We start from the raw sequence: 11511 nt of genomic DNA, 5'->3' as shown, positions 1-11511 counted from the left end.
GGGATACAGGAGCTTCCACCAGTGAGGGTATGGCCTGAACAACCCCAGGGAAGCTGTGGGGCATGTGATGGTGATGTGGTGGGACAGAAAGGAAGAAGCACGGCTGCTTCTTCCACTGAGAAGGTCAAGGGCAGAGCATCCTCATCTTTGCAGCAGGAGCCAAGAGGAGCATTTGCCCTAACCCCCTGAGCATGACTTTGATACTCACAGCTGAAATGAGTCCCTGGGACCACTGTCCATCATCCAGTGCATTGGCGGGGGATTAAGGAAGAAGAGGAGTGAGGGTCACCACCTGGCAAACCCCTTGCCACAGGGCACCAGGGCTACAAGCCAGCCTGGGGGAAAAGAGAACCCACCACAGCCCTACCTTTTGTTATTTCCTTCCCTTTTTGAGCCTCACCTTTCCTTGGGCCACTAATTCTCGCTGGGCTGCTGAGGCTGCCTTCACCAGGGCGCTCGTGGCTGCAGCAATCGATTTGGCAGCTTCCAGGATCTGCTCCTCGAAGTTCAGGCTCTCATCTGCTTGCTGCGGGCAAAACAGGGAGTGTAAGTCCCAGGCCGGGGTGCTGGGGTAGACAGAGCAGAGCAGGAAGGTGGCTGCAGAGAGGTGAGGGGGTAGGTATAAACCAGGATTAAGGGCTGTGGGGTGCGGGAGAGTAAGGTCTGACTGAGGAAGGTCCAGCTGGAGATGTGGAAGGCAGTGGAAACACAGAAAGAGGAACCAGCTGGCTGAAGCACCTGGCTGAAGCACAGGCAGGAGAGCCCAAGCCCACCCCAAGCTGAGCGCTGGGGTGAGCCAAGGCTCAGCATCACTACCTTGGGCTTGGCTCTTGGTTTCAGCTGCTCCAGCTTCTTGGCTGCAGCCTCAATGGCAGCCGCTGCCCCCAGCAGCTCATTCTCAGCGATGACGGTGGGGTCTTCTGGGTCAACCCACTCTGTCCCTAGAAAAATTGGGAAACAAGGCAGATTAAACCCATGTGTGGCCTCATTTCTGACTTGCCCTACCTCCTGCATCAGCTGCTGAGCCCCTAAAAACAGCCCTTAGTCCTGAACCTCTGAGCAGGACTTTTCCTTACCCTTCATGGCCTCTGCTGCCTGGATGAGCTCGGTGACGGAGCTGGCCACACGCTTGGAGTAGCCTGCCAGCTGCTGCTTCAGCTCGTGAGTCGGTTTCTGCAGGATCTGCAGGGAAGGGGCAGATGTAAGCACCTGGAAAAGGGGGCCTTCGTAGGTCTGTTTGGGGTGTGCTCCCCAGGGAAGCAGAGTGGGATGCTTGCTCCCTCACACACGTGGACATATCAGGCATTGCCTGTTACGCTTCTGACTGTCCCTGGTTGGTCTCTTGCCCGAGGATGGGATGAGCTACCCCTTAGCCCTTCTGCATCCATAGCTTTTAGGACATCTAGCAGACACAAAACCCTCAGGGCAAGCCTTCCTGCACTCATCCTGCTATCCTCTCCAGGACTTCTTCCCTCCCCCCAAAGCATTTCAAACTCCAGAAGCGTTTCCCCCTCACAAACACAAGCTGGGTGAAGAGGGGGGACCTTGAAGCCACATTGCAACCCAGAAGGGCTGGCCATGCCGTGACAAGGTGTCAGGCAGAACCTCAAGGGTCCTTCTCTGGGACGCAGCAGAGGACACATGCACACACCACAGCACACAGGTGTGCACACGCACAGCGTCTGTATGCGCAAGCAGAGCTCACCGCTGGCCCAACTTGCACCACGCAGGCAGCAGCTGCCCATCAGCTAGAGCGGGTGTGAGTACACACATACACATGTGGACCCTTGGAGGCCCTGTGGACACACGCAAGTGCCACCCCAGCACTGGGCTGGGCACACAGACACGCTGTGAGCAAGGCTCATGCTGAGGTTAGACACCAGCAGGCACTCCAAGGTTGCCTTACTCACCGGCTGACAGGGAGGGAAGAAGAAAGAGAAGAAAGCAGTGAATGCCCTGACCGGGACACACAGGCGTTGGGGATGGGGGGGACACAGGGAGGGCAGGTGCTCTCTCGTGAGGGGTGAAGAGCAGCCAACACGAGAGGTGGAAATGAAGGATCAGAGGTCCCGTGTGGGTAGCTGTGCTGCCATCATTAGCTCAGACTTCAGCTTCGTGGGGTCAGGGGAGCTGGGGCATGCAGGTGAGGCTTCCATGGCCAGAGGAACCACCTACACCCAGAGCAGCCGCGGAGCTGCTCTCTTCCTTGCTCCTCTTTATACCTTATTTCTCTCCACCCTGAATTGCTTCGCTGCAGTTTTCAGCCACTGTATCTCTCTGCTTTTGGAGGGAGAGACCTATCATGACCAAATACCACGTTCCAGTGGAGGCTGAAGTTCCTTCCCCTTCCCAGTGAAACACGCAGGCTTTCCCACTCCTCTGCTAGGAGCCATGGTTTTCATTCTGGGACAATCAAACCCTTTTTTCAAACCCTAACCATGCTTGCCCACACTCCGTGCAAGGCACTGGTTCCTGTGGGGACCGAGCATACAGCCACAGACCTGCCGCTGCCGAGGAGCAAGGCAGCATTATATCCAGCATCTCCCCTTCCAACTCCCTACATCCTTCCTGCCTGCGGCTTCCCAGCAACCTGCTGCTCTCTCATAAATGGGACCGACGAGCTTCGTTCCTGCCTTTGCAGACCAGAGTCCTGTGGAAGCTGGTGGGGAGGGGGGTCATGGCTTTGTCCTGGACTTGTGTGGGGTCATACCACCAAGTCACCAGAGCTGCATGTGGCTCAGATTCCCAAAGCTGACGGGCACACAGCGATGGCTGGTTTGCCCTCAGAATTGCATCCAGACTTAATGTGAGATATATTAAGTCTGCAATCTGCCCTGACGACGTGTTTAAAACTGCTAAATGGCCTCTGTCTGGAGATGAAGGCATCCTGGAGGCTCTGATCTCACTAAGATACACCTCCGGTGAACACACCATGGGACGCATCAATGTACAATATTCAAGAGATGCCACACGTCAGCTGGAAGTTTACACCCAAAACACAGTGGAATAGCACGTTCCTGTGAGTAGCCTGACCCCAGGCACTGCCACACTAATTCATTAGCCCAATCATCTGTTAACAACAGGTCAGCCAGAGAATTTCTCCTCAGCACTCCAGCCTTGGCTGCCATGACTTAAGTGTGGCTAAAGCATCTTCCAGACAGACATTTGATCTTGGTGCAGAGGATGGAAAACTCACTGCTCCCCTTGGAACTGTACCCCAGTGGCTACCTCCTTTGGATAAAACTACCCTGTGACTTCCCCTCCACCCAGCTTCAATTTCCAGCCATTGATTCCTGTCCACCTCCCCTTTGTGCTGCCAGTGCCAGTTATGCTTTGCCTAAAAGGGCTTTCCCTGCAGGAAACCACAGCCTGAGCTCCACTGCCTTGTATCTGCTGAAGCTGAATGGCAGACTCCCGCCAAGCCCTTCTAAACAGTTTAGTGAAAAGCTTGCCACAGAGCTGCCTCACCCTCAACCTTTGTACTGACCCCACTTTAAGAGCTCCCGCAGCTCCGTGGGCTGGGTCCGCACATCCCTCCAGTGTCCTTGATTTCAACTCAGTGTTCCTGCAAACTGCTGCAAGGATCTCACGGGATCCTTTCTAGTGCTCTATGGTCTTAACTTGCTTCTGGTAAACTACACTCGTCTTTGCAGGACTGCTAATTAAAGCAGATAGCTGAAGTCCTTGGGAGGACTCAGATAGAGGAAGAGCAGATTAAAAGAGCGCAGCTGGCGTTTGCAGTCAACACCTCTGCTGTTGTAGGCACTGCCCGTTGCCCACTCTGCCGTGAGCTTAACAAGCTCTGTTTTCACACTGCCTGAAGTCTCTTACTCCCACACTTTTACTGGAAGCCACTTCAGGATTTTGCTCCCGTGTTGTCAAATTTCCAGCCTCCATCTGTTTACAGCCAGTTAATCTCCATCTGTTGTTAGCTAAATACCTTTCTTCAGTGCCTGCTCATCTCTCCGACATCTGTTTCCACAGCAAGGGCTGGGCCGTGTGCTGTGCTACCACAGGCAATGAAGGAGGCCTCAGCGAGGGGAAATGCAGTGCCCAGAGGACCTCGGGAATTTGGAGACTACCCTGGGCACCCATGTGGCAGCCTCTGCCTACCTTGGGAACCAGGCCAGGGACACTCACCACCAGCACGTGCTCCAGCAGCTCCAGGTAGCCATCTGCGCACTCCTTGCCAAAGCGCAGAGCCCGCTGCCGCACGTCCCCGCTCACCTCTGGGTGGTAGGCAGCTTCCTGAAAACCCAGAGACAGGGAAGCCCCAAAATCACATCCAGCACCATCCCCGTTGGCACCCACAGCCACCCACTAACCCATGTCAGACCCGTGTCCCCTGCCCGCCCCACCTTGCAGGCACGCAGCATATCCGCGATGGCACGGCGGCTCAGGTTGGCTGTGGCGATGACATCCTCCTGCCGACACGAGTTACCAGCTGCCACCGCTTTGGCTGTGGCCATCGTGATGCCTTTCGTCATACGGATAAAATCCTCCGGGGTGGAGACCTTGGCGGGAGGCACAGGGGAGGAGAAGACCTGCAAGGCAAAAGGTGGCAGTGGGGCACAGGGAAGCCAGCAAGTGGGACGGCAGCTGCAGCTCTGCAAGTGCACTCACTGCCAGCTCCTGGCGTATGTGCTCTATCGTGGCCTCCAGCGCTCGTGTCCCCTTTGTGGCCTCGTCCTCCACAGCCTTCACTGTCTTCAACAAGGAAGTGACGTTCGTCACCATCACCTGTGGAAGGGAGAATGGAAGGGAGAAGAGAGCCAGGTGAAGCCCTACACAAGCTCCGTGCTGTTGCTAGCAACTGTCCTTCCTCCATGGTTTGGTGCAAACTAGCTCTGTCCCCATACTCTGCTCACACCACTTCACCTTCCACCAACGCCTCCTCTGCACACTGTGCCCCACCTTTTATGTGCCTCTTTCCCCCCACCAACCTTGCCCTGACTGCCCCACAGTTGTCCTCCTGCCTCCAGGCAGGCAGAGAAGCCCCCCTGCTCTTTCACCAACCTCCTCTGCCCCATCCCCTCCTTCTCATCACACTCAGTTCAGACCTTGGCAGAGTTCTTCAGCTGGTAGACAGCAGGGTCATCCCCAGCTTTGCCAGCAGCTGCCTTAGTGGCACCGATCAGGTCCCCAAGTGCCTTGGCCACATCCTTCACAGCATTGATCAGGACGACCTGGGGAGAGCAAGACCAGAGCAATGTCTTGGCTACAGTCACATTCAAGCTGGGGCTAGCAATGAGAAATTTGGGCACCCCAGGACACATGGTATCCATTTATGCAATATCCAGTGCGGCCAGCACAGGCCAAAGCCCTCTCCACGACACAAAGAGAGCAGCCCACCGCACCACACAACACCTTTAACCCTCAGCCCCTTCAAGCAAGCTACGAGCAGCCTCTGATCACTCCATGCCTCCCAACTCACTTGAGTCTCTGGGTCTTCAGATCCCAGGCTGGCGGCACCCAGTTTCACCACCTCTGCCAGGCGCGTGATAGTGGACACGGAGGATTGGGCAGCCTGGGCCAGCTTCTCCTGGCTTGCTGTGGCATTCTGCACCAGCACCTTGGTGTCCTCCACCAGCGCCTTGGCTGTCTTTAAGATGCCCTCCCTGGGGAGAAGAAGGCGGTCAGAGAGGACACATGCACACATGGTCCTTGGTGTATACAGAGATCGTGGGCCCTGCCTTCTGTAGGTACAAACTGGAGTGGAAACCGAGTTAGCATGACCTGAACTTGCAGCTCTCCTTGGAGCTGGTCCACAGATCAGAAAGGTGGGATGTGACAGGACAGTCAGACCCCCTTGTCTCTGGCTAGGCAGAGGTCAGACAAGGTGCCCGGGTACCTGTGGTCAGCAAAAGTCTCAGAGTTCTCCCGGTTGAGGGTTCCTGCCGTGGCAAACATGATGGTGGTGTCGAGGTCAGCAATGATGCCAGAGACAGCACTGGCTTCTGTGATGCAGGCCTGTGTCCCCCGGTTCCCGGCCTGCAGGGCTGCCAGCACATGAGACACCTGCAGGGTACGATTAGGGTGACTGAGGAGCAGAGTAGGTTCAGGCAACCCCCAACTGCACACATCCTCCAACACCTCCCAGGATGGAGCCACCTCACATTGGGAAGTGAATTTTGAATCGTGTCGTCTGGACACGTCTTCTTAGCTTTTGTTTATTTATTTTTATCCTGTACTTATCCTATTTGGGGGTCCAGAAGATATTGGATTCTGCTAGTTTCTAAATGAGTAAGATTGGCACGATGGGCATCAGAACACTACAGTTTTTTTCTTCTGTAGCTGCTAAAATCATTTTCTGTACTTGGACAAGCTTCTCACAGAACAAGAAGTCTCCTGATGGAAAGCAACCTCAGAAATGAACAACCTGAGGGAAGTCCTGAGTGAGCAGACACGTGCCAGGCACTGCGAACAAGTGTTTTGCTTTTGTACTCTTGCTTACAAGCCTTGCTGCTCTATCACTGCCTTAACGACTAAAACTTTTTAGCCATGTTTTTATCTGTTTTTCAGAAGCATGTTCTTTAAATTGATGGATGGACAGGACTCCTTCCACCGCAACAAAAAACTGAAGGGGAGATCTATGATCCAGCATTAGCTGCAGGTTGGCTCGAGACACAGCAGATGGTACAGACTCCACTGCAAGAGCTGATCTGGAGAGTCCTGGACTGCCACCAGCATGTAGATCAGTCTCCCCTGGCAGGCTGTCATCGGCTCACTGGCAGGCAGCACCTGGGCATCACGCTCGCCCTTCGCAGCATGAGCTGCTGTTATGGTGCCTGCAGGAGGGGATCCACTCTCCATCCCACCAGCTGGGGAGGGCCAGCGTGACTGAGAGCCAGCAGAACCCAGCAGGACCAAGGGACAACCTAGTGTGGCAGAGCCAAGTGTAAGTGGCTCAGTCGAGCATCGCTCCCAGCTCATCACATCATCGCTCCTCTCTCGGGGCCGCTCACCTTCTCAGAAACCTTGCGTGCACTCTCGATCAGCTCCTTCTTGGTGTAAGCATCACTGGGGCTGCATTGCAGGGCTCCAGCCTTGGTGACCAGGGCGGCACAGCCGTGACCCAACTCCTGCACCCGGCGCTTGATGTGGGAGCCGATCTGGAGAGCAAAGCGTGTGTGTGAGACCCAGCAGGGAACTAAGTCCTGACGTGGTACCTGCTGGGCAACACCAACCACCCCCAACCCAGCTCATCTCTTCACAAATCCTCCCACTCAGGAGCATGGAAAAATGAAACACAGCTTTCCTCCACGTTTCCATGCTGTGTTCCATGCATGAATGCTGCCTGCCCCCAGCTTTCACTGGAGACTCGAATGCCCCCGTCCTCTGCTCTCACACTCCAGCAGACGCTGCTCTACCCCACAGCACACGCCAGTGCTCTCCGCCTTGCTCGCACCTCCTCGTTCTCGGCAGTGAGGGCAGCCGGCTTGGCCTCTTGTGCCAGCTGTCCGTAGTCATTGGTGAGCTGGTTGGCCAGTGTGCCCAGCTCATCTGGGTTGGTGGTGGATTTGGTGAGCTGCCGATGGCAGAAGAGTATAAGTTAGAGGGGCCCTGCGCTGGGATGGGCAAGTAAGGAGGGCGGTGACCCTGCCTGGGCAGGCAGCCCTTTCTGCACCAACAGGCTCGCTGGCACCCACCATCTCCTGCACAGTCACTGCGATGGCCTTGGCTGTCTTCACCATTGTGGTCTGGTAGTCCACAAAGGTCCCTTCCGGCTCACCCATCGGCCCCTCGTCCAGCTGCAAGAGACCATTAGGAGACTCTGGCTCCAGCTCAAAGACTTTGTAAGGTCTGACCCTGATGCTTCCCCTGCCCCATCTCCACCCCTGTCCAGGCCCACTCCATGCTACCCTCACCTGGTTGATGGCCTGGGTGATGGAGTCCACCATGCCCCCCACAACACCTGCAGCGCTGGCTGCCTCATTCAGGGTGGTGGTGAGATCCTCCACTGCTTCCTTCATCATCTGCACAGCCTCCTCCAGAGCCTCCTGGGTGTGGGCAGCTTGCTGCAAAGGTAAGTCAGTGTGAGGCAAGGTGGGCAGCAGCTGCCCTCCCAACAGGGACACCGCAAACCTACTTGGGTTTCTGTGTCTGGCACACACATGTGCACCAGGCAGCACCTACATGCAAAGGGGAACACACCACTGATGTATGCGCCTCCTGCTCACCTTGGGGTTCCCACCAGCCTCCTTGGCTGTGTACAGCATCTGCAGGGCAGACTCAGCCAGCGTTTTGGTCTGGTCCAGGAGGTTCATCTGCTGCTGGTGGTTGGGTGTTTTGGAGGCAGCGCCGATGCCTGCCATAATGAGCGGCTCGAAGTACTGAGCCATCTGAGACACCTAGGGAAGAGCAGCATCAGCACCACCAACTTCCAGCCCCATTGCCTTGTGCCCCTCCTCCCACCACAAGCTCCTCCAGATGCACCGAGCATCCCATCAGCATTCCCCATGTTACCTTGTGCCCCAGCTGCGAGGCCTCAGCGCGTGCCGCCCCAGCCACGGGCTCTATCAGGTTGCTGATCTCCTGGACAGCCGTGATCATCTGGTTGTGCAAAGCCTGTTGCAAACAGAGCGTGTGGTGTGAGGCTGCAGCAGGGCTGAGGTTGCCACACGCTGCAGGGAGATGCAGGGAAGGACGCTGACACCGATCAAGTTTGCAGTACCATGTCCCTGACCCACCTCCTGGGAGATATCTTCTCGGGGGGACAGCTGCTGGCTGATGGCAGCAAGGGAGGCCTGGTCCACCTCCCGCATGCATTTGTTCAGCACCTCGATGGCCTCGTCACACTCCCGCTGTCCTGGAGCTTTGTCCCTGTGTGACAAGGTGGATCAGCCCAGTGCTAGCAGGTGCTACACCACCCCTTTGCCCCCATCCTCAGGACACCACCCTGACCCCAGACTTCAGGGTAACCCAGCAACACAGAGGGTTCCCATAGAAGGTGCCTTGTGTTCCCATCAACCTGTGTCAGGGCTGCAGCAGCAGAAACATGCAGGACAAGAGGGACTGCCTCTTCTCTCCCATCCCTGGTCTCCCCTTAGCAGCAGCAGAGGAGAAGATGAGCCAAAACAACCCCAGGGATGCACTCTCAGAGGAGGGGTACCTGTCAGCACGGACAGGGCCACAGCCAAGATGGGAGGACTCTCATGTTGGTGATTACCTCATGTTGGTGATTAGCTTCTTGATGGAGTCTGAGACAGTGCGTGAGTGGCCAGCCAGCACTGACCACTGTGGCGGGTCCTTAGGGTTGACAGCCAGAGAGCGAGCAGTCTGGATGAGGCCTGCAGAGCTCTCCAGCATGGTCTTGGCTGAAGAAACGATGGGTTCCATGGCTCTGCGCCCCTGCACAAGGAAACAACAGTCTGGTGAGGCAAGGTACTGTGCATGGGAAGTTACTCCTGCTGCGAGTCAGCCCAGAGCAGCCCCTTGAAGCCCAAGGGTTGCTGCCGCCTCCCCATCACACTCCTGAAAGGTGCCAGCCCTGCACTGGGTACCAGTCCCAGCTCTGCACTGGGACTCCATCAGTAGCTCAAAAAGAAGCACAGCTCCTCCCCATCCTAGAGCAGTCCCTGCAGGGACACAGCCTCCTTGCCCCTGTAGCATCCCACCTCTGGGCTGATCTGAGCAGGAACGGTGGCAAACTCCGGGTTGGAAGCGAAAGCCGTCAGGTTATCCACGGCCTCTATAAGAGGAGCAGTGGCGGCACGACAGCGCTCCCGGTTCTCCTCGTTGAACTCGCCATCCAGGGCCTGGTGTGGAGAGACCAGAGTAGTTACCCAACCCCCACCATGCCCCAAATTCCATCCCCACAACAGGAGCCCAGCAGGGAGACTGCACCTTGATGGTCTTCACCAGGTTGGCTGTGCTGTTGGCCACCTCCTTGGCCGACTGGACAAACTGGCGCTTGGCTACAGGGTTGGCGGTGCGGGAGGAGGCCAGGCGGCACGTGTTGCACAGGGCCGAGGTGTGCTTTGCTACGATGGTGGCTGCTGACAGCACCTGTGGGGAAGTGCAGGGTGAGGAGGGATCCACCATGATACTTCATTGCCACATCCTTCCCACCAGATCCAGGTGAGGCACCAGTGAGCACAGGGGGGTCTCTTTTCAGACCCAAGAATGATCTATAAGGTCCCATCTGGACTGTTGCTGTTGCAACCAAAGCTTCCAGCTGGTTCCCAGTATAGCTGATGGGACCTGGTGAGACACTTGGCCAAATCTTGAGACACAGCTCTTCCAACCAGTCTCACACCCTCTTCCATGCAAGAAAATACCCCCAATGGTGTCGCACCTCATACTCACCTGGGACTGGGTGCAGGCAGGGTCCACCAGGTTCTGGCAGGCCATCTGGATGGCTTGGTTAGCTCTTGCAAACTGTGTGGGGTCTACCAAGCCCTGCTGTCCAGCCTGGCTGTTGGGGTCTGAGACCCCCACAAGGTAGGCAGCCTAGGAGCATGAGAGAGGTGGTGAGAGAGAGCCTGCATACAGCAGGGAGCTTCAGAGCAGGTAGAGGCTGCAGAGGCGGCTGAAAGAACTGTCCCACAGGACCAGGCATGGAGAGACCTAGTGCTCAGAGCTGGGACCAAGCTTGTCTCACCTGGGCAGCTGCCTCTGTCAGCCCGCAGAGAGCTTTGGAGGCGGCGCTGATGGAGTCGCCAAACTCAGGCAGTTTGCTGTTCTTGGCGTTCTGGGAGATGCCAGCCATGGACTCGCCCAGCACCTGCAGGACACACCGTACACTGGTTATGGGCACCACCTCCCACTCCTGCAAATTCCCAGGCTCAGAGCTCACTGTGCTTCATCAGTGGGGGAGGAATCACCTTTTTCCTTGCCTCCACATCCTTCTCAAAGCCTCCCATTCCTTCCCCAAGGCCCCACTCCTGGCTCAGAGCTCACCTTGGAGTTCTCCATGACGCTGTCGAGACAGTTGAAGTAGGACATGTCATTGACAGTCTGTGTGGGGTTCTCTAACAGCTCCTTCACCGTCTGCAGGGACACAGGTGTCACATCGAGGAAAGGGTCTATGCTCCCCCTTGCACCTCCTCTTTGCTCCCTCCTGCCCCTGGCAGTGATGGGCAGCTGCCCCCTGCCCACCACCTCAGCACCCCGCCGTCTCAGCCCCTCTGCTGTCTCGTCAAGAGGCTTCTCACCTCCAGCTCCCGCAGGGCGTTGTCACACTCCTTCTGGCCCGGAGCCTGCTGGGTGCACATGGTGATCAGCTGGTTAATGCTATCGGTCACGGCCCTGCCGAGAAAAAGGCAGAAAGACCCATGGATCAATTCCAGTTCTGCCACTCAGCCCCACTGCCACAGCAAATAGCTCACAGGGAGCAGTTCCTCCTACCGTGCCGCTGCCGCCAGCTGATTCTTGAGGTTGGGGGCTGTGGGGTCAGCAGACAGCGCCTTTGCAGCCAGCAGCAGCTTGCTGGAGGACATGGAGATGCTCTTCAAGTTTGAGACCACCTGCGCCTGGTCTTCTTTATTCTGCAAGGAGACAAGAAGAGTT

At 56.6% G+C, this 11511-nt stretch overlaps 1 protein-coding gene across 1 annotated transcript in view; it reads right to left on the bottom strand.

The window, feature by feature from the left end:
- Positions 1-11511, bottom strand: part of LOC104274854 (talin-1-like) — a gene marked incomplete at its 3' end in the record, with an annotated part of 27265 nt that overhangs the window by 978 nt on the left and 14776 nt on the right. Inside the window, 26 exon segments of the mRNA XM_009870606.1 lie at positions 209-292; positions 401-526; positions 817-941; positions 1077-1182; positions 1911-1913; positions 4141-4248; positions 4359-4544; positions 4624-4740; positions 5061-5186; positions 5435-5618; positions 5852-6018; positions 6966-7112; positions 7409-7528; positions 7650-7751; positions 7869-8018; positions 8181-8351; positions 8467-8568; positions 8691-8823; positions 9170-9351; positions 9618-9758; positions 9847-10008; positions 10309-10452; positions 10604-10726; positions 10903-10992; positions 11157-11250; positions 11350-11489. Of these exon segments, the coding sequence (XP_009868908.1) occupies positions 209-292; positions 401-526; positions 817-941; positions 1077-1182; positions 1911-1913; positions 4141-4248; positions 4359-4544; positions 4624-4740; positions 5061-5186; positions 5435-5618; positions 5852-6018; positions 6966-7112; positions 7409-7528; positions 7650-7751; positions 7869-8018; positions 8181-8351; positions 8467-8568; positions 8691-8823; positions 9170-9351; positions 9618-9758; positions 9847-10008; positions 10309-10452; positions 10604-10726; positions 10903-10992; positions 11157-11250; positions 11350-11489 (3333 nt within the window).

This window comes from Apaloderma vittatum, unplaced genomic scaffold (assembly GCF_000703405.1).
Source record: "Apaloderma vittatum isolate BGI_N311 unplaced genomic scaffold, ASM70340v1 scaffold30275, whole genome shotgun sequence".
NCBI lineage: Eukaryota > Metazoa > Chordata > Aves > Trogoniformes > Trogonidae > Apaloderma > Apaloderma vittatum.
This window is presented reverse-complemented; position numbering and strand designations above follow the sequence as displayed.